General features: G+C 32.7%; 1 protein-coding gene across 3 annotated transcripts in view; it reads right to left on the minus strand.

The window, feature by feature from the left end:
* Positions 1 to 21622, minus strand: part of FSTL5 (follistatin like 5) — a 733912-nt gene that overhangs the window by 124876 nt on the left and 587414 nt on the right. For 2 of the 3 annotated variants that reach the window (XM_063108448.1, XM_063108446.1), the window contains exon 10: positions 4820 to 4846. The exons of the other annotated variant lie outside the window; for it this stretch is intronic. In XM_063108448.1, coding sequence (XP_062964518.1) covers positions 4820 to 4846 — 27 coding nt within the window. The remainder of the gene's footprint in view (positions 1 to 4819; positions 4847 to 21622) is intronic. 3 annotated transcript variants of the gene reach the window in all.

A 21622-nucleotide genomic window follows, 5' to 3' on the forward strand; every position in this document is an offset into this window, starting at 1 on the left:
AAAGGTGCTTAAATAAGTTTCAGAGCTATACAATATCTTTCACTGGCTGATATTATCTTTTCTCTTTCCAGTGATCCTAAACATATGTTTTTGAAATATAAAAGAAATCCCTTTTTTAGCTAAAGAATAATATAGGTAGGAATAGATAGTCTGCATTGCATTTCTCACCTTGAATAACTCAGCAGAGATAGATTTTTGGTTCATGAATGTTCCCATTCTTTGGATCTAAAAACATCCTCACACACAGAGCAAAATTATAGTAACATTGCACCTCAGTTAGGTCTTTATATTACATTCAATTAAAATAAGATGTGCTTTTTCTTTCATTCTTACCAGAAAGTTTTTTGGGGACTGATTGTGTCAAGCTCTTTTTTAGGCACTATTAATCCAGGAAATGGGTACTATCTGACCACTATGTGTATGACCAGAATGATATTATCTAAACTAGCCCTTTTGAGGAAGTATGTAAACTCCCAAACTTTCAGAGATATACCAGAAAAATTGAATGCAAATCTGCATAATCAATTACACACTTAATATTAACAGGACCAAGGCTGTAACATAACAGAATACTTGTTTTCTTTATAATTAATATTGGCTGTAATTACATACATAACTCTCTATATACGTGTGTATGTGTGTGTACATATGTAAATATACTCTTATACACATGTATATGCATATGGACATATACAGATACAAGAATACTTCAAAAAGTTAGTGGAAAAATATAATTGAAAAATAATACAAACCTTTCCATGAGTTTTTAAAAATAATCTCATATAGCTTCATATGGATAACTCGTCAGATCACTTTTTTTTATTAAAAATTTTGTGTGTGTGTGTGTGTGTGTGTGTGTGTGTGTGTGTGTGAGATGATTTTAAAAGCTTAGGTTAACATAAGCTTTTTACCAGACAGGTTAGTGAACTGGCCAATACAAATACTGACAGTTTGGACATGATTTAATTGACATCACGTACTAGCCATTAGAAGGCATAGTCTTCCCCTTCTCGCACTTAAAAGGCATATCTTCTGAAAATTCTCCTTTTTCTTTTAAATATTTGTTCAATATTATTGTGAGGCAATAGTCCGGTCCTGAGAAGCTCAGGAAGCTCACTATTAACCATGTATTGTTCTGTATTTCCCAACCTCCCTTGCCGTGTACATTAGTTGTGGCTGATGAAATGCAAATAATTTCAGGCTGAAGGAGTTAATTTCAGCCTGCTTCCTACATCCCTTTTCCCCACTTGGGTGACATTGGAAACCTCATATGACAGATCATAAAGCTAATCACATTATGTTGTAATATATAAACTATGTTGTATGATTTCACTGTGATTGTTATTTGCATCTTTTGTTGGTTGATATTAATTAGCCTGACTATAATACAGTGATTTATTTTAATGTTTCTATAACATATTTTTCTGTGAATAGATTCATAAATATTTACAAAGAATAAAAGAGGCAGTCTTCATAAATATGGAATTTTTTTTTTTGCTTTCAAATCATTCAAATGTCATAGGAAGCCAGTATTTCCCAAAGTGTGTTATATTTGATATCGATCTGATAGTATTCATCAAAATAATTCTATGTTCTAATGAATTTAGAAAATGCCATATTATATACTGATCCATCCCATATCTCTCCTTGGAGATTGATATTAGCATATGTAAAGTTCAGATAAATCCTTCAGTGGATAAAATGGTTTAAATTTCTTTATTTCAGTACCTATGTGATCTAAAACACTTATTATTAATTTAGACCTAATAACACACCCAAAAAGTTGTCCACTAAACAGACATTAGGTAATATTTTATTAGCTTATATTTGATTACAAGACCATAAAAATATTTTAGAAGAATACCAATCATACTGAATATTTTAATGGGTATTTTAAAATTACTTGTCAATAAGGATAGTTTAGGCTTTAACTTAGTATATTAAAAGTTTCTTTAGGGCAGATATTGAAACTTATTTACCTTTGAATTTCCAATGTTTTCAAAGTGTTTTACTTTTAATAGGCTCTTTAAATTATTTGTCAACAAATGAATGAGATATTTCCTCTCTTAACTTTGTCTTTCCACACTCCTTTAAATTGTAATGGAGAGTAGAAAAGAACTGAAAATGGAACAGAGGGTAGAGGACACTGTGTCCTCCACCAGATTCAGAAAAATTTAGATTAAAAACTCCTGGCTAAGCTAGATTCTCATGCTCATGTTTTTTTTTTTTAATTACATAATTATTAGAATAAAATAATAGAGTTTAATATTTACAGATAAGTAAAATGCCATTATAAGAGGTATCATCATTTTCAGTGCTCCTTCTATTATTGACCTTAACATTCCTGAAATCCTATAATTGGTTTTCTCTGAGATAAATTTCTATTGGCTATAGTAAAGAGGCAAACATATAAACATAAAACACTGATAAAATGGAAATAAAATTGAACTTCAGAAATATGTAGCTCATATTTATTATTATTCTTATTTTTTAAAATGGAGATAGAAATTTCTTTGGAAGCTTTAGTTAGCTAGTATTTTAATTATTTTTTATAAAATAATTATTCACACTGTTGGGGTTCAGTGATTCCTCAAGCTAATCTATAATCTCTGGTCACCATTTTTACTATTAGTACATGCAATCATTGTTAAATTGTAAAGCCTTGACAATAATTGTGGTATTACTCATATAAAAAATAATTTACAGATATCTATAAATCTAAATCAAATATATTTTCTTCTTGAATCTATTTTTTTTTTTTTTTGTCTTTTTCGTGACCGGCACTCAGCCAGTGAGTGCACTGACCATTCCTATATAGGATCCGAACCCGCGGCGGGAGCGTCACTGCGCTCCCAGCGCCGCAGTCTCCCAAATGCGCCACGGGCTCAGCCCTTGAATCTATTTTTTAAATCTTGTTTGTACTGAAAAAAAAAAAAAAAAAAAAAAAGTACTACAAAGATAATTGTACATAAAATAAAAGATTTTAAAAATTCACCCCAAAATGGCTGGTCAATTAGCTCAGTTGGTTAGAGCATGCTCCTGATAGCAACAAGGTCCAAGTTTCAATTCCTGAACTGGCTAGCCATCAAAAACCAAAAAAACAACAGAAAAATTACCCCCAAACCCTTTTTGTGTATGTCTTTAAATTACCTGCAAAATGTACTATATAGCTATTTTTCTGCAGCATGTATTCCACATCAAACAAAATCAAGAATAATAACATCATTGACTGATTAAAAAGAATTATTGAGAGTACGCTTTTCAAAAAACAGAAGAATTTTTTTAAAAGATAAAAATGGTTTCATATAATGAATCTCAGCATAATTTTAATGAATCTGAAGGCCTCCTGTACTTTTGAGGGTGGCATGAAGAATATTGTTGTATTGTTATTATGCATTAAAGATTATTAGAAACTAGTAATGTTCATGGTCGTTATCAAAGTCAAATATAAGGAAGCGTTGTTTCCATGTAATTTAAGTTGATTTACATAACAAGGATTTACAAGGAGAGTGCCAATTGTATTTCAAGCATTGTATTAATAGCATCTGGCTCAGTGAGTTAAAACAATCCATACAATTTTTTCCAGCAATTAACCATCAGAGCCAGATCTGTGGTATTTGATCTCTGACTCGACTCATTAGGTGTTGTTCCTTCCATTACAATGATAAAATGAAATCAATCTTTAAATGCCCAAAGAAATATTTGCTTGACTTCAAGAGGGAGACAGTATAGAGAAATGCTATTTAATAGATTTGTCTATGCTAGTTTTAATGATCGTTGAATTATGTACATTCAAATGTGAAATATCTAATTGGAGCAAAAGGAGAGAGTATAGTTACAACAGAAACTCTCTGATAAAAGCAGATTTTTAAAGGAGCTTAAACAAAAGATTTAAGAAGCAACAAACACCAAGGGAGAAATGAATAGGTGGAATGCCTCATCCTTGATAACAGAATTGAGATGGCTAAATTCCAGAATTACTTGGGGCTCATGAGACTGGATCTCACAGGGCACAGCAATTCTGGTTCCTACAGGAAGGTGTAAACAGTGAAAAAGAAGTTTGTCTAGGATGGATTATGAAAGCAATTTTAGCTACTGGTTACCAGGACTGTAATAATGGCTCATAGACATTTTTCTCCTAAGAATTTAATTAAAGCACAATTGATGGACTATTTCAGTGCCTAGTCAAACACATTATTCCCAGCCTTTGTGACAAAATGAGGAAAAACAATAATAATTGCAATAATGAATGACAGTGTATATCATTATTGCATGCTGGCTATGTTTAAGGAATCCATAACAACCCGGCTCAGTATTGACAACTATACTTGTCTATGAGATAAGAAGATTGTAGCATAAAGAGGCTGTGTTACTTGTCCTATGTTCCATAGTGGTAGAGACTATATTAGTATCCAGATTTTTCAAGTTTGTAACCCATTGTCTTATATAATTTATTTATTCCCTTGCTAACGCATTGGTTTTTATAATTATTCTTACTTAGATTTAATGGGGGCTTATTATGTAAATTACATTTAAATGAGATTGCTTATATTTCTTAGACCTAATTTTATGCTCTTAAAAGCATTTCAATATATCGTAATGAAACTTTTTGGCTATATATATCAATAATGAATCAAGCTGATAATAAGCGAAAAGTATTTTTAATAGTAGTAGGTTTACATAAGAGTATTGAAATATAATTAAATAAAATACTGAATACAAAAAGAATAGGGTAATTATTGAGACTAATGATTATCAACAAATCTAATAAAAATCAATCAAAATAGTCACAACAATATTAAAAAATTGAATTTAGTACCTTCTTCTCTCCATAATATGTTAGCTACTGCAGCATGTTAAAAACAAAAAAAAGAAAAAGAAGAAAAAGAGAGAAAGAAAAATGAGTAAAGAGAGGTTTAGCTGCAAAGTAATATAAATAATTATTAAAGAGGTCACAATCTCTAGGATAGAATATGTACATAACAGTAGTGACAGTGAATTCAACAGGCTACTTTTAATTAACAAAACAAGATGTTGGGATTAGCTAATAATACTGTGTGCATTTCTTGAAATAGACAATTCTTTGGAATAAATATTTTGTTAATAAACAATAAACATTTCATGCGTCATTGAAAAGAATAAGATGCTTAAATTAATTTTACTGAAAGACATTTTTAGAACAAGCATTGGTAGCTAAAACTATGTATTTAGTTGATAGTCTAGTTAAATAGAAAAAGTTCTACTTTTAAAAATTCTCAATAATTACAATATTTAATATTACGACATGATACAAAATATTACCAAACAAGAAAAGTTCTTGTAAATGAAGGATCTTGAACACAGAAGTGGCCTCTTTTTATGTAGTATACATTTTCACTGTTTTAAACCAGACAGAATGAAAACAGATCTAAATATATTGCTTATTTCAATGCGTACTGAATTGTTTCTGGACAATAGGTTTATTAAATATTATATAACGACTAAATCAGTAGATAGTTAAAATATTAAGACAGAAATAAAGAAAAATATCGATTAAAAATATTATCAAGGAAATGCTTGCCTTTTTAATAATTAAAAGTTACACAAATTCTATATATCTTCAAAGCAAAATAGTATCACTAAAAATAAAGTGTAACAATGGAAAATCTCATACACATCTACTTAATTCCCAAGTATTTTGACCATATTAAAGCATAATCACTTTTTTTTAACTGAACCCACATGTGTAGCCAAGAATGGAGTCTAGCTGTCCTTACTTGAGGCTCAAAGCACTCAGTTTTCATCCCCTGCTATATTTCTTTTAAAAATAAATTATTAAAAGTAAGCATTTTGGGTCATTTTTCAGCATTTTTAATTTTTAAATAATATATATTCAAATATGCATACATAATGTGTGCATTTCTTCAGCACATTTTTGTGGCGTTGTTTTGTTGCCTAGAATGTGCATGGAACAAATATGAAAAGAGCAAAAACTTCAGTTATAAGATGAATAAGGCATCTAGTGTACAACACAGGTGGTGATGGGTATATTAATAATTTACTTGTGATAATCACTACATAATGTGTGCATATATCAAATCATCACATTGTATACCTTGAACATATACAATCTTTCTTTGTCAATTAAACATTTTTAAATATTTAAAAAATATTTAAAAGAATCTGTAAACTGGGGAAGCTATAGACCTGGGAAGGGAGAGAACTATAAAAACAAATGATTACACCATGTGATGAATAAGATAGAAGAAGCAAATACAAGTTTGAGCAACTATGGACAAGACAGAATGATCATCTCTGAGGGGCAGAGGTTGGGTAGTGGAGGGATGGGTTCACTGAGGTGGTATTACTCAAGCAAAATAATGACAAACTTACAAGACGACTGTGGGGTGCAGGGGAGGTAGAGAGGTTATTCTACCCCCAAGAAAAAAACATGTTCAAGGTATACCAGCCAGAAACATCAGACCATATTCAGAGAATTTCAAGTAATTTGGTATATCTGAAAGGTAAAACTGACAGAAGATGAGGATGGAGAATTTGTCCATGATAAAACCAAGTCAGTCTTTGTATACAATGCAAAAGAAATTAAATTTTCTTCTGTAGGTTCAAGGAAAGTTAGCCATGATTAGACATTATTTCACTCTCTCGTATAGAAAAAGGTGACTAGGCATGTGTCCTCACATCTTCATCCATCTACTTAGTGAGTACCGACTGGGTATCCAGCATGTGTCAGACATTGAATTCAGTGCTACGATACAGAGATCAGAGCAGACCCTGATTTCTGTACTAATAGAGCTTATATTCTAGCTGGGGAAACAAAAAGTATTCAAACTACAACAGAAAAAAAAATCAAAATTATGAATTTAAAAGAAAGGAAGACAGTAATCTGATTGCTTTTATTGGGTGGATTAGATGTGGTTAGTGAAACTGGAAGAAACTTCCCTCATGTTTAAGATGAAGTCCGAAAGATGATTAACAGTGGACTAAGTGAAGATTGGAGGGATTAGATTTCCATATATAGGAAAAAGCGTGCACAAAATCCTAGTAGTATATCAAAGCACTGCTATTTTAGAGGACTAAGGACATTAGGACTACAGAGAGTTATATTTTTAGGATGGGAAATCATTTATGAATAAGTACCCCCCCAAAATAAAAGGTTTGTAATACTAATATCAGAGAAGGTAATATTCAAGGCACTACAAATTGAACTTAAAATTATATAAGCTAAAAGCATAGCATTAAAGTACGAGGCAAAAATTGTTAGGACTGGATAAGAAGTGGATAAATCTACAATCAAATCTGGTTTTTTTTCTTTTTTTCTAACACATTACTTTCGATACTTAAAAAACAAAGAAAAAAAAAGATAAGTTTTAACAATACAATTATGAAGATTGAATTACTATATTTACAATGAATGTTTTGCTATACAAACAAAAAGTGTTTTCTTGTCAAATTTTATTGGAGATTTTCAAGAGTGGCCACAAAGTAAACTATAAAATAAAAATCTCTCTCTATTCAGTCGATATGTTCCAATAAACAGGAATAGTATAGGCATATTCAGACAACAATGGAGTAAATGTGCAAATCAACAAGTGTTCAAACCCACAAAAATCACCAATGAATGAATGATTTCAAAAAATTAAATATAATCACAATTTATATAAAATACAACAAAGAAAGGAAGTTCAGCATGTGGACCCAAAGGGGGCCCCAAAGAGATTGAGAGAAAAAGGAGGAGGAAAAGGAAGGAAGGGAGAGTGAGAGGGAGAGAGGTAGGGAGGAAGGAACAATGGTAGCTATGATGCCTTTAAACGTATGTACTGTTTTGCTAATAAATTTGATAATCTGGATATCATAAAAAATTCAAGAAAATACAAATTTTCAAACTCAACATAAAGAAGAAAACTGAGTAAAAGTAATCATAGTATGGATTCAAATACTTTGTTATTATTTTTTTCTTTTCACTGGTTATGACTATTAATGAGATACAAACCTGATTGTCCCCCTCATGCCCTAGATGTGATGGCCAGATCCATACTGGCAGCACGTCCATTACCACAAATTGAGATCACACCCCTTGTCACCCTCCCAATTATCCCCAATCGCCCTCCCCCTTACCCTTTCCCCCCTACTTCACTTTGTATCCGTAGATATGCTCTCTCTCTCTCTCTGCAAGTCCAACACACCACTGGTCTTTCGTTCCTTCCTTCTTTCTCTCTCAGCTCTCACACATGAGTGAGGACATGCAGTATTTATCCCTCTATGCTTTGCTTATTTCACTCAATGTAAGTTTCTCCAGGCTCATCCATGTTGTCACAAATGGGAGTATTTCATTCTTTTTTATGGCACAGCAGTATTCCATGGTGCATATATACCACAGTTTCCTTATCCAATCATCCATTGGTGGACATTTAGGTCAGTTCCATATCTTGGCTATTGTAAACAGAGTTGCACTGAACATGGGAGTGCAGGTATCTCTTCAACATGATGATTTCCATTCCTCTGGGTATATTCCCAGAAGTGGGATTGCAGGATCATCTGGAAAGTCTATCTGTAGTTGTTTGAGAAACCCTGATACTGTTTTCCATAGTGGTTGTACTAATTTACAGTCCCACCAAGAGTGTAGGATTGTTACCCTCTCTCTACACCCTCACCAGCATTTGTTATTCACTGTCGTTTTGATTATAGCCAGTCTAACTGGGGTGAGGTGATATCTCAATGTGGTTCTAATTTGCATTTCCCTTATGACTAGTGATGTTCAGCATTTTTTCCACGTACCTGTTGGCCATTTGTATGGCTTCCTTTGAGAAATGTTTATTTGGCTCCTTTGCCCATTTTTTAATTGGATTATTTGGTTTTTTAATGTATAATTGCTGAGGTCCTTGTATATTGTGGATATCAATCCCTTGTCAGATGCATAGTTAGCAAAAACTTTCTCCCGCTCTGTAGGTTGTCATTTCACTCTGTTGATTGTTTCCTTTGCTGTGCAGAATCGTTTAGTTTGATATAGCCCCATTTGTTTCTTTTTTCTCTTGTTGCTTGTGCTTTTGGGCTCATGCTCATAAAGTCTGTGCCCAGACCTAGTTGCTGAAGTGTTTCACCTATATTTTCCCTTAGTAATTTCACAGTGTCAGGTCTTATAGTTAAGTCTTTAATCCATTTTAAGTTGATTTTAGGGTATGATGAGAGATGCATATCTAGTTTCATTCTTCTGCCTATGGATATACACTTTTCCCAGCATCACTTGGTCAATAGGCAATCTTTTCCCCAATGTAGATTTTTGTTCCCATTGTCCAATATCAGATGGCTCTAAGCCTGAGGAGTGATTTCTGGGTTCTCAATTCTACTCCACTGGTCTGAATGTCTATATTTATGCCAGCACCATGCTGTTTTGGTTACAATAGATTTGTAGTATAATTTGAAGTCAAGTAGTGCTATGCCTCCAGCTTTATTTATTTATTTTTTTTGCTCAGGATTGCTTTGGCTGTTCGGGGTCTTTTGTTTTTCCATATGAAAGGTAAGATTGTTTTTTCCATTTCTGTGAAGAATGTCATTGGTATTTTGATGAGGATTGCATTGAATCTGTAGATTGCTTTGGATAGTATAGACATTTTCACAATGTTAATTCTTCCAATCCAAGAGCATGGAAATCTTTCCTTCTTTTTGTCTTCTTCAATTTCTTTCAGAAGTGATTTGTAGTTCTCATTGTAGAGGTCTTTCACCTCCTTGGTTAAATTGATCCCTAGGTATTTTATTTTGTGTGTGTGACAATTGAAAATGGGCTTAATTTCTTTAGTTATCTTCCTGTTTATTAATTATTTGAGTATATAAATGCAATTGATTTGGGGGCCTTTATTTTGTGTCCTGTTATGTTACTGAAGTTACTAACCAGTTTTAGGAGTTTTTTGATGGAGTCTTTAGGTTTTTCTATATATAGTATCAAGTCATCTGCAAATAGAGAAAGTCTGACTTTGTCTTTTCCAACCTGGATGCTCTTTATTTCTTTCTCTTGCCTGATTGCTCTGGCTAGTATCTCCAGTACTATGTTGAATAGAAGGGGTGAGAGTGGACATCCTTGTCTTATTCCTGTTATTAAGGGAAAGGCCTTCAGTTTTTCCCCATTCAGACTGATACTGGTGGTGGGCTTGTCATAAGTGGCTTTTATTGTGTTGAGATACTTTCCTTCTGTACCTAATTAGTAGAGTCTTTATCCTGAAGGAATGTTGAATTTTATCAAATGCTTTTTAAGCATCTATTGAGATAATCATATGGTCTTTGTCCTTGAGTTTGTTGATGTGATGTATGACATTTATTGACTTTCATATGTTGAACCATCCTTGCATCCCTAGGATAATCCCACTTGATCATAGTGTATAATTTTTTTAATGTGTTGCAGTATTCTGACTGCTAATATTTTGTTGAGGATTTTTGCATATATGTTCATCAAGGATACTGGCCTGTAATTTTCTTTTTTGTGTGTGTCTTTATCTTGTTTTGGTATCAGAATTATGTTGGCCTCATTGAATGAGTTTGGGAGAATAGCTTCAGTTTCAATTGTTTGGAATAGTTTGAGGAGAATTGGTATTAATTACTATTTAAAAGTTTGATAGAATACAGCTGTAAAGACATCCAGACCCAGACTTTTCTTGTTGGAAGATTGTTAATTACCAGTTCAAACCCCTTGCTTGTTATTGGTCTGTTCAGGTTTTCTAGCTCTTCTTGGTTCAGTCTTGGTAGTTTGTATGTATTTAGAAACATCCATATTTCCAAATTTTCATATTTGTTGTCATATAGTTGTTTATAATAATCTCTAATGATTCTTTATATTTCTGTGGTATCAGTTTTTATGTCTCCCTTTTTATTTCTGATTTTTGTTATGTGGGTCTTCTCTCTTCTTTTTTTGTTAACCTAGCAAGTGGTTTGTCTATTTTATTTATCTTCTTGAAAAATGAGATTTTTGTTTTGTTGTTCTTTTTTATCATTTTGGGGGTCTCTATTTCATTTAGTTCTGTTTCAAGAACAGAACTACTTTCTGTCTACTACCTTTAGGTTTGGATTGTTCTTTGATCATTTATTTGAAGTTTTTACATTCTTTTGATGTAAGCATTTATTGCAATAAATTTGCCTCTTAGTCCTGCTTTTGCAGTATCCCACAGGTCTTGGTATGATGTATCTTTATTTTCATTAGTTTGTAGAAATTTTTTGACTTCCTGTTTAATTTCTTCTTGGACTCATAGGTTGTTCAGGAGCCTATTATATGGTTTCCAGGTATTTGTATACTTTTCAGAGTTTTGCTTATTATTAATTTCCAAATTTAGTCCATTGTGGTCTGAAAAGATACTTGGAATGATTTCAATTTTTAAAAAATTTGTGGAGACTAACTTTGTGACCTAATATATGGTCTATCCTGGAAAATGTTCCATGAGCTGATAAGAAGAAAGTATATTCTTTAGTTGTTGGGTGAAATGTTCTGTGTATATCTGCCAGGTCCAGTTGATCTAAGGTGTAGATTAAATCCTGTGTCTCTCTGTTGATTTCTTGCCTAGAAGATCTGTCCCATATGGAGAGGAGGGTGTTTAGTTCATCCATTATTAATGTGTTAGGGCCTATTTCTTTCTTTAGGTCTAAGAGTGTTTGCTTTACATATGTGGGTGCTCCAGTATTGTGTGCATATGTATTTATGGTTGTTATGTCTTCTAGCTGGATAGATCCTTTTATCATTATATAGTGGCCTTCTTTGTCTCTTTTTATGTTTTTTGGTTTAAAGCCTAATTAATCTGGTATAAGAATAGCTACTCCTGCTTGTTTTTGGTTTCCATTTGCATGGTATATCTTTTTTCCATCCCTTCACTTTTAGTCTGTGTGTCTCTCTACAGGTGAGATGGGTATCTTGAAGATAGCATACCCTTGGGTCTAGCTTTTTAATCTGAACAGTCAGTCTGTGTCATTTGAGTGGTGAGTTTAGTCCATTCACATTTAGAGTAGTTATTGACAAGTGTTCCTTAATTTCTGTCATTTAATTGCTTATTGTTTAGATGGTTTAAATATCTTTTAATCATTATTTCTCCTTTTATTTTTCTTCTTTAATGTTAGTTGAAATTTAAGGTGGGATGATTTAGCTTCTTTCTTTTTCTTGCTGGCATTTTTGTTTAATGGTGGGTTTTGCTCTTTCTTGTGTATTTGTGATAGCAGTCACCATTATTCAGATTCCAGATGAATGACTCCCTTGAGAATTTCTCACAGGGCTAGTCATGTGGTGGTGAACTCCCACAACTTTTGTTTGTCTGGGAAATAAACTATTTCTCCGTCATTTCTGATGGAGTGCCTTGCTAGGTAAAGAATTCTTGACTGGCAATTTTTTTCTTTTTGTATTTTCAATATATCATTCCATTTTCTTCTGGCCCGTAGGGTTTCAGCTGAGAAGTCTGCTGAAATTAGTATCTGAAAAAATAGTCTGATGATGGTTCGTCTCTAAGTGACCTGAGGCTTTTCTCTTGCTGCTTTTAGAATTCTCTCTTTGTCTTTGAGTTTTGCAAATTTAGCTATAGGCATCTTGGGGAGGATCTTTTGTGACTGAATCTGTTTGGGGACCTTTGACCTTCCTGGATCTGAAGGTCTGTATCTTGCCCTACACCTGGGCAGTTTTCTGTTACTATTTCCTGGAATAGATTTTCAATACATTTTCCTTTCTCCTCCCCTCCTCGAATACCCACAATTTGTATGTTAGAGTGCTTGAGGTTGTCTGCTAATCTCTCTTAGATTTTCCTCATTATTTTTAAATCTTTTTTTCCTTTTTTTTTTTTTTTTGTCTGCCTGGGTTATTTCAAAAAGACCATCTTCAAGTTCTGAGATTCTTTCTTCTACTTGCTCTACTCTGTTTCTCAAGCTCTCCATTGTGTTTTTTAATTTCATGGAGTGAATCTTTCATTTCAAGAAGTTCTGGTACACTCTTTTTTTTAAGGTATTTATCTCTTTGTAGATTTCCTCCTTCATATGTGGGATATTTTTTTCTTGTTTCATTGTGTTCCCTAATTGAGTCTTCCTTTATTTCTTCAACTTTTCCTAAGATCATTGCACAGAATTCTTTTTCAGATATTTCAAGGATTCCCTGTTCCATGGAGTCTGACATTGGAGCATTACAGTACTCTTTTGGTGGTGTCATTTCTTCTTGTTTATTTGTAGTTCTAGTATTTTTTTTCTTTGACCTTTGGTCATTTGGTAGAGAGTTTGCTCCTTGTATTAAGCTGAGTTTGGCTGTGGAGTGGCCCTGGCTGCTACTGTAGTGGTGCATTGTCTTTACTTAACAGTAGGTATGGTGGTGGATATGTTAAACCACCTTAGGTTCTGTTGCAGAATCTGTGGTCGTAGAATGAGCCCCTAGTGCCATGCCGGTCTGCTGGGCTCACCTCAGCGGGTTGGGCTGTTGGGGATGGTGCTCCTGTCTGGGTGTATTATCTTTTGATTCTATTTTTCTATGAACCTTTTATAGTATGCTCACATGTACTCATGTGCAATTGTGTCTATATCCTCAGTCCTTAGCATAGCACACATATATTGGCTTCCATAGTATAACTTGTGTCATCTTAAACTCACAGTCCAAATATGTTAAGTGAAATAAGCCAGGCAGAGAGAGAAATACAGCATGTCCTCACATATAAGTGGGAGCTAAAAAACAAACAAACAAACAAACAATAACAACAAAAAAAACTAATAAAAAAGAGAAGGAAAGATATGGCAATCACAATAATACTTTGACCTTTCAAAAGAAGAGAACAGAAGTGATGTTACCAGAGGTGGGAAAGGGGGATGGGGATGGATGTAAGGGAGAAACTGGTAAAGGGCCACAAAAATTGATTACATTGTATAATGCTGAATATACAAATTATCCTGATTTGAGAATCACATATGGCACACAGGTATTAATAGTCATTGTTGTACTCCACAGATATGTACAATCAACTACATTGCAATTTTTTTTAAAAAAATGAATTATTTTTAAATGTCTCCATCTTTGCTCAAAGGTTAAATCTGAAAGTAAAACCCTTACCAGAATTATCCACCTGTTCTTTCCCTAACCATCCTTTAAGATTCAGATTAGATTTTTTTTTTTTTTTTAATGTACAGTCAGCTTGTCTAAAACCAAGAATTTGAATTAAAAAACTTTTTTCTTCACACATTTCTTCTGAAATTTTCACAAATTTACTATGAAACACTTATACCTTTATATAACATAAAAATGATCTGTTCTGATATTTTTCTTCATAATTAGACAATAAAAACCTCAAAATTCTAGGCCCCGTAATTCAATACTTAGTCACTACATAAGTGAAATGTAAAATTCTTTCATTACACCTTATAATGAAAATGTGGTTCAATGGAACAGATGCCTGACAGTAGTAACTGAATCCTTTATTAATGTCTTTTAATAAATCGCCTTATTGTATACATTAGGAGCTTACAATTATATTAAAAGTGATGAATCTCATTAAATATTCTATCTCTATGAGGAAGTGCATTTAGAGAACTGAATATAATATATACAACAGCAATAGGATGGTTAACTACATAACAGCTTGCTATATTACTGAACAGCTATTTCCCTTGGCTACTCCTGTGTAAGCTGCCTGGATTTTCAGCTAAATACTTTTTTTTTTTTTTTGCTTGTTCTTCTTCTTATCTGAAAGTTTAAGGTTTTCACCCCTGCAAAACATTTTTTGATAAAGTGCATGTATGTAAGGATAACTTTTAAACTAGATGTCTCATTGATTGCTTCCGTTTGGGATTTAAAAAATTACAACTTCAGCAGGCTAATGAAAAAAGGCAACCCTGAAAGAAAATGTAGCTAACAATTTAATGTATCTGAAAAAAATGTATGGTTAGCATTACGGTAGTTGAAATTTCTCTGAATGTGCATATGGAGAATGAAATGAAACATTTAAACGTACTATTTTTAGGCTACAAATGACATTAGGTATGTCAAGTACATTGCCTGCCATATGTCAAATTCGAGCCACTTTTAAATGAACTCGTCACTCTTTTAACACTGATTGAAGATGACTCCCCCCCAAATTAGTGTCTAACATTAGCTGATTGGGCGATAGTGCCCAGCTTACGTTAGGGCATACAATACAGACATTAGCCAGGAAACTATGGTCTTAATTTCTTTAAAGTGATGAGATGAGGTAATTAAATTCCTTTTTTAGCATAATTGGAATCAAGAAATTACTCTAGAAAATGGAGAGCAGGCAAAACAGGAAGTGTAGAATGCATAGCAAAAAGCACCATGACGTATGGTCAGGGCTATGATAACTTATGACAATGCTGAGCAAGACTCAAGAAGACATGAAACGGAGGAAGAGTCTGTCCAACCCATGAGAAAGGCAAGGGAGTCAGAAGTTGTCCGACTGTAATGTAGGTCTCTGGGTTCTGAAAGTGGGTACCTCCCTGACTGGTTCACATTATCAGTTTAAAGTTCATATCAGTTTTAAAACACCTATTATTTAACCACATAGAATAAGTCTACTTCTGGCAATCAGATGAGCCTTATTGACATTAAGAAAAAATAAGAACTGTTGCTGTGTCAAAAGATTGAAGCCACCACAGACAGAAATAAAAACTGCATTCATCTTTCCCTTCAATGCCCAACCAAGTAAGCATACAACATGCAGTGGTTATATCATGATGTGTAACAAATGATCTCAAACTTAGTGGCTTAAAACAACAATAAACATGTATGGTCTTTGTGGGAGTGGCTTGGCTGGGAGAGTTTTGGCTTGTGTATATCACGAGGCTTCATTCATCTGAAAGCTTGACTTGGGCTAGCAGATCCACTTCCAAAGTGGCTCGCTTACATGGCTGCCATTTGGTGCTGGCTGTTAGAAGGAGACTTCATTTCTTTACTCAGGAGCATCTCCCCAGGGCTGCCTAAGTGTCCTCACATTCTGGAAGAGGACTTCCCCTGGAATGAGTGAGTAACCCAGAAAAGCCAGACAGAGTTCATAACACCCTTAATGACCTGGCTTCAGAAGTCATTCACCTGCACCTCCACCCTACTGTATGTGTGATTGAGACCTTCCCTGTTGCAACAAGACTGTGCATAACAGACAATGATGATCATTAGTTAATATTGGACACCACACTGTCTTAGTGTGACTGCCACTAAGAAAACACAACTTCAAGAAAACTTTTCTAGCTAATATCCTCCTAACCAGATTGCCAACATCTAAGCTTCTCCTTAGTATAGAAATGCTAAGCCCAACACTGTAAGGAAGTGACTGGATTTTGATAGTTCTCCACACAAATAATCGTTACAGGATAATGATAAACAGTAACAGTACTAAATATTTGTGGGTAATTAGCTGCAAATAAGAGAGAAATGTTGCCATCTAATGTCTCATATACACTATCATTGTAAATAGATGCTAAACAAAGTTACTTCCTCTTTTGGTTCAACTTTCTCATCTAAAAAAATGTACCACAGAGATAATTAGAGAATTAAAAATAAAATGATTATAAAACATTTTAAGTATCTGGTACATAATCAGTTGCTCAATAGATGTTGGCTATGTAATCATATGTATCCTCAGTAGAATGCAAGACAATCATATACATAAAATTAAATAAATAGAGATATATCCAAAAGATGTATTAAAGTATGTGTTAACTGTCATTAGGGCTATCTGAGAAATTTCATTATCATTCAAGTGAACAAAATTACTAGAAAAACAGAAGACTACTTGGATATTAATTAGCCTATGTTCAAAGAAGAAATTAAAGATGGTAAAGCTTTAAAACTTTAAAGCAAGCTTTCTTTAAAACTGTCACAATGCATCATATACTTTTTATAAAAGGACATTCTTTTTAATAATTTTGTGTTACTCTTCACATTATATGAGCTCATTATTTAATATGTATTTAAGTATATATTTAATATATTTATATTATACAAGTAATGTAAACATAAATACTATTATAGTTAAATATATTATAAAATAAAAGAATATCCAATCTTTTGAAGAAAATGGACTACTTTAAAACATTATTTGTCATTAAGAAAAATAAAGATTATTAGACATTTTGTGAGGAAAATTACAAGTTATAATTTAAAAACTCAAAGCATTAAATATCCTGATGTTTAGGCATTCTAGATAAACACATAGATTATAATTCAGTTAAATTGGTTTATCTTTAAAATTTTATAGGGCATTATAAGACATCAGACACCTAAACAGGAGAATCATTGAAGCAGGACATAAACTTAGCTTCTGAAAAGAAAAAAAAAAAAATATTGGATATTGCGTTGTCGGAAAAAATGTTCACATGGAAAATGACATAATGTCTATAAAATAAGCTGCTTATAAGGTAACACAGGTTAACTTCTTTTTAGTACAGATTTCTAAAGAAAAATTATTGCATGAACGGATAAATAAGATAACATGAGGACTTTATGAGCATTGAATTAGTCAAAACTTTTAAAGTCCTTAGACCAGTGCCTGGCACACACACGTACACACACACGTGCATATATGCACACATGCATATATATAATTTTTTAAAAGATACATATTTTTGCTAAACATACAAAAAACAGCTCTTCAAAGATAAAAACCTTATGTTGTGACTCAAATATGAAACAGCTTTCAACAATAATATGACCTACATATCTTATTTTTTTATGAGAAATAATGTAACTTTTGCATGTACACGGTGTTGAGGAAGGGATACTTAAAATCCCTTCAGACATCCTCAAATATTGCATGCCTTAGCAGGCCAAAGTCAAGTTTGGCAGAAAATTCAAATATGTGTTCTCCTGTGATTGCTTCAGGAATTCGCATTGTATTGATTAAAGAGAATTCCATATGCTTTTGCTTTTTATTTAGACTTAATAAGCACTGGACTTGGAACTCTGTTGCAACAATGTAAAACACAACATTCTCAATCTGTTAAATCCACATCCTATACTAAGAAAATCATACATAGTTGGATAAAAGGTATGACTAACCCTAGAACTGAAGTTATCTTCCCCAAAGTACTTTAAATATATTTTAACTCTTGTACAAATCTGTGGTAGAGAACCCAGATATCTGTGCTATGCAGTAAGAATTTTGATGTAAAAGTATTTACTGGGGAATTACAAAAAAAATCTCTTTCATAATGAATTTCATTTTAATAATGACGGAACTTTTAATCTTGAATTAGAAGGTATGTTGATGGTCCCAAGAAGATGAGTTAACTGTAGAATGCGTGTCCAATTTGTTTATTGAGTCATTCTGTTAAATGGGATTATTTTGCACTGGCCAATTCAACTTTTGCCTGAGGTCTCTCTTGCTCTTTTTTCCTCGGATATATTTTCCTTCTTTCTGACTTAATTTTGAAAGTAGTACTTACTCAATAAGGATTAGTCTCTTTGCTTTGATTACATTAGTGGAGAAGGAATAAGCTCTAGATATTTTCATAGTAACTCTTCACAGTGCTACCCCTTAATAGTATCTTTTCTAAAATTCTTGATGGATATGCTTCGTTTTTAGAATTTACTTGCCTTTAAAAAAAAATCACTTAGATAAATTATGTGAAATGCATGATGTTTTTAATATTACAAATTAAGAGTCAGTTCAATAATATATTTAAGGACAGTTTTATAGAGAAACTAGAAAAATGTCTCAAGTCATTCACGTCTTGCTTCACGCCCACTCCCCATGTCTACTATGCTTTTTACATTGCTACATTAAATCCTTTGCTTAAACTCTACCTGATTTTTAATCTCTAATCTTACAGAAGCCTTAAGCTTTCTCTATTGAGACTGTCATAAATGCTTTTAAGTGTCTGTAAATGAGTTCAAAAACCACAATTCTTCCTCATCAGGTTAGAAAGGAAAATTAAAGCATGGAGAGTGCCATCAGTATCTAACATTGGATAAATAAAAAAAAGGTGCCAGTTACAAATGTGGAGTTACTGCCCATATTATTTTCACTAGTCTTCTTTATTTGAAACATTATTGCTACTACTAGGAGTTGAATCCCCACTTCAAATAGCTACAATGGAGAAACAAATGCTGGAAAATGACAAAAGGAATAAACTGGTCTGTTCCCCTCTAGTCCTACCTTCCTGCTCCCCCTTTCTTTTCCCTCCCCACCCCCATACAATTTTTATATTAAGAGGAGAGAACACTGTTAGCTATTCTTTTTCCTTTCTTTGCTAACACTGAGAAAAGTGCAGAACAAACAACAGACAGCTGTGAGACTCTAGCATCTACAGTTACTGGCACAGAAAAAAGTAGAATGGGGTCAAAGGTGCTCAGCAGAGAGGTGACAGGGAGAGCAAAGAAACTAGGCCGAGTAACAACGGTGTAGCCAGCCGTGGCTATGGTAAGAATGAACACTGGCACTGAAATGTGAGAGCCTTTTCAGCTGAAGCCTTCTGATACCACAGTGACTCCACACACGTGTAACCTTTAATTACTGCACACTCTTGAAAATACAATGTGGTCAGGTCTGACTTTGAGAAAAGGATATAAAAACACTTTCCCTCCCAAACAGCAAAGGGAAATGATCAGATTTGAGTAAAATTTTAAATCTTATGTTCTGGAAACATTTTGTCAAACTTGAGGATGGAATGTTTTATGTGAATATGAGATTCAAAAGTGAAATTTAGCTTCTCTGAAGAGTAATAGAATACCCAAGATACAAGAGTAAAGAGTCAAATAGTCAATTTTCATACCTGCTAAGTGTAAGCATTTCCTAAATATATATGAATCTTAAAACATTTTAATCTTAAATATAAATATAAAATATTCGATTTGCTACGCTTTTTGAATAATTCTATATCTAAAATATGGTGCTATCATTTTTACCCTTTTAAATAATTTTACCCATTGTTTGATATATTTAAGAAAATTTTAAAGCTGATAATTATTGACCCAGAATAATTACAATAATGGCAGTTAGAAGAAATATTTATTGAGCCCTCATATGTGCTAGACACTGCCAAGTATTTTACAGCATTTGGTCCACTATAATTTAATTTCTATGAATGTCTCTAATTGAGTTAATTTCTACAATAGTTAATCTGAAAAAGCAAAATAAAGCAAGCATGTGTTAGAAATATAAGAGGGTAATCAAGTAGTCTGGAGTAAACTAATAATGTTCTAAAAGCAAATTGATGAGCAGAACATCCAGTTCTTTTAAGTATTAGTACACAAAACGTTTTCAGATTAGGCTCTGTAGCCAACCTTGTCTTTCTGATCAACATTATTTCAGTCATACTTATGTATATATAGGCATGAAAAAAAGGATGCTCATGGAGTCACAAAAGCATGGAAAGTTGACAGTACATAATCTTTTATCTGTTATGATAATAGGGTCTTTCCACTCTCAGTTTTACTCCAATTTAATGATTACAAATTAATAGGCATTATGAACCTATGGCATAATTTTAGTCCTTGATTATTTTAATATGATTATTTATTATGAAAAATATTATTCTGTGAATGCACTGGTTTTCTTCCTAAAAGTTTAAATAGACTGATAAACCAAGTAACCCTATCTTTTGGGAAATTCCATTATGCCAAATAATCTTAAAAAGTTGGATAAAAGAAGATAATTCAACCTCACATTGAATGCTCATATTAATTGAGTTCTAGCAGCATGGCGTAATGAATTTCCACAATACATATTGCAGTGAGATTAAAAAGTAAATATACAAGACATTTTTATTTATTGACATATTCCATTTTTCCTAAAATATTTGTTTTTATTTGGTTCTATTTGAGTCTAACACTTAGCTTATAGCCATCAGGATTAAAATTCCATCCTGGCTGTGCTATCTGCACCTTACTTTAGCTATAGATTTTCTTTATTTATTCCTTATTCCTAATTATTCTACCTATCTCACATGTTGAGTATAAAAAAATATGAGATAGGTAGAATAATTGTCAACTGAATAAATTAGTTATCAACTGAATAAATTATTGTATATTAATTTATTTACCTACATTGCCACAATCTGTTCCATTTCCAATGTTACCGATGTCACATTCAAACTTTTATATTTTAAAAGACCATGTTTTAACATACTTTAGGAACGTTTTCTCAACTTCTAACATAGGCAAATACTTTGTAGGCTGCATATATCTTGAAATATTTGGGTACAAGTGGTTGCTTTTTACTATAGTTCTAAATCTTTGTATTGTGAATTGTACTTATTACATTTTCATAGTAATTTTTGTGAGTATGATATATCTATATAATTTATTTATTCAAGTAATCTTGATGTAGAGCTTAACCTATTTAAACTATTCTTTTAAAGAATCTTAAAATTAATTATAGTTCGTTATAACCAACTGAGGAGTCGAAATGTTTTTACTAACAATAGTCAACCACTATTTATTTATTGAAATTAATTCTGAAGAAAGGATTGGTGCAATAGCCTAATATTTCCAACTATAACACTGCTGTGACGATGATAAAAAGAATATATATATAATTATAACATATTTATTACAATTTTAGACCATAATATACTATTGTAATATACGTAGACATTATCTTCTGATGTTTTTGAGAAGCTGGATTAATCGTATTTCTTACTAAAATCCTACCAAGATGTGATACAATCTGTGTTTAGTGCT

Source organism: Cynocephalus volans, chromosome 9 (assembly GCF_027409185.1).
Source record: "Cynocephalus volans isolate mCynVol1 chromosome 9, mCynVol1.pri, whole genome shotgun sequence".
In the NCBI taxonomy this organism is placed as follows: domain Eukaryota; kingdom Metazoa; phylum Chordata; class Mammalia; order Dermoptera; family Cynocephalidae; genus Cynocephalus; species Cynocephalus volans.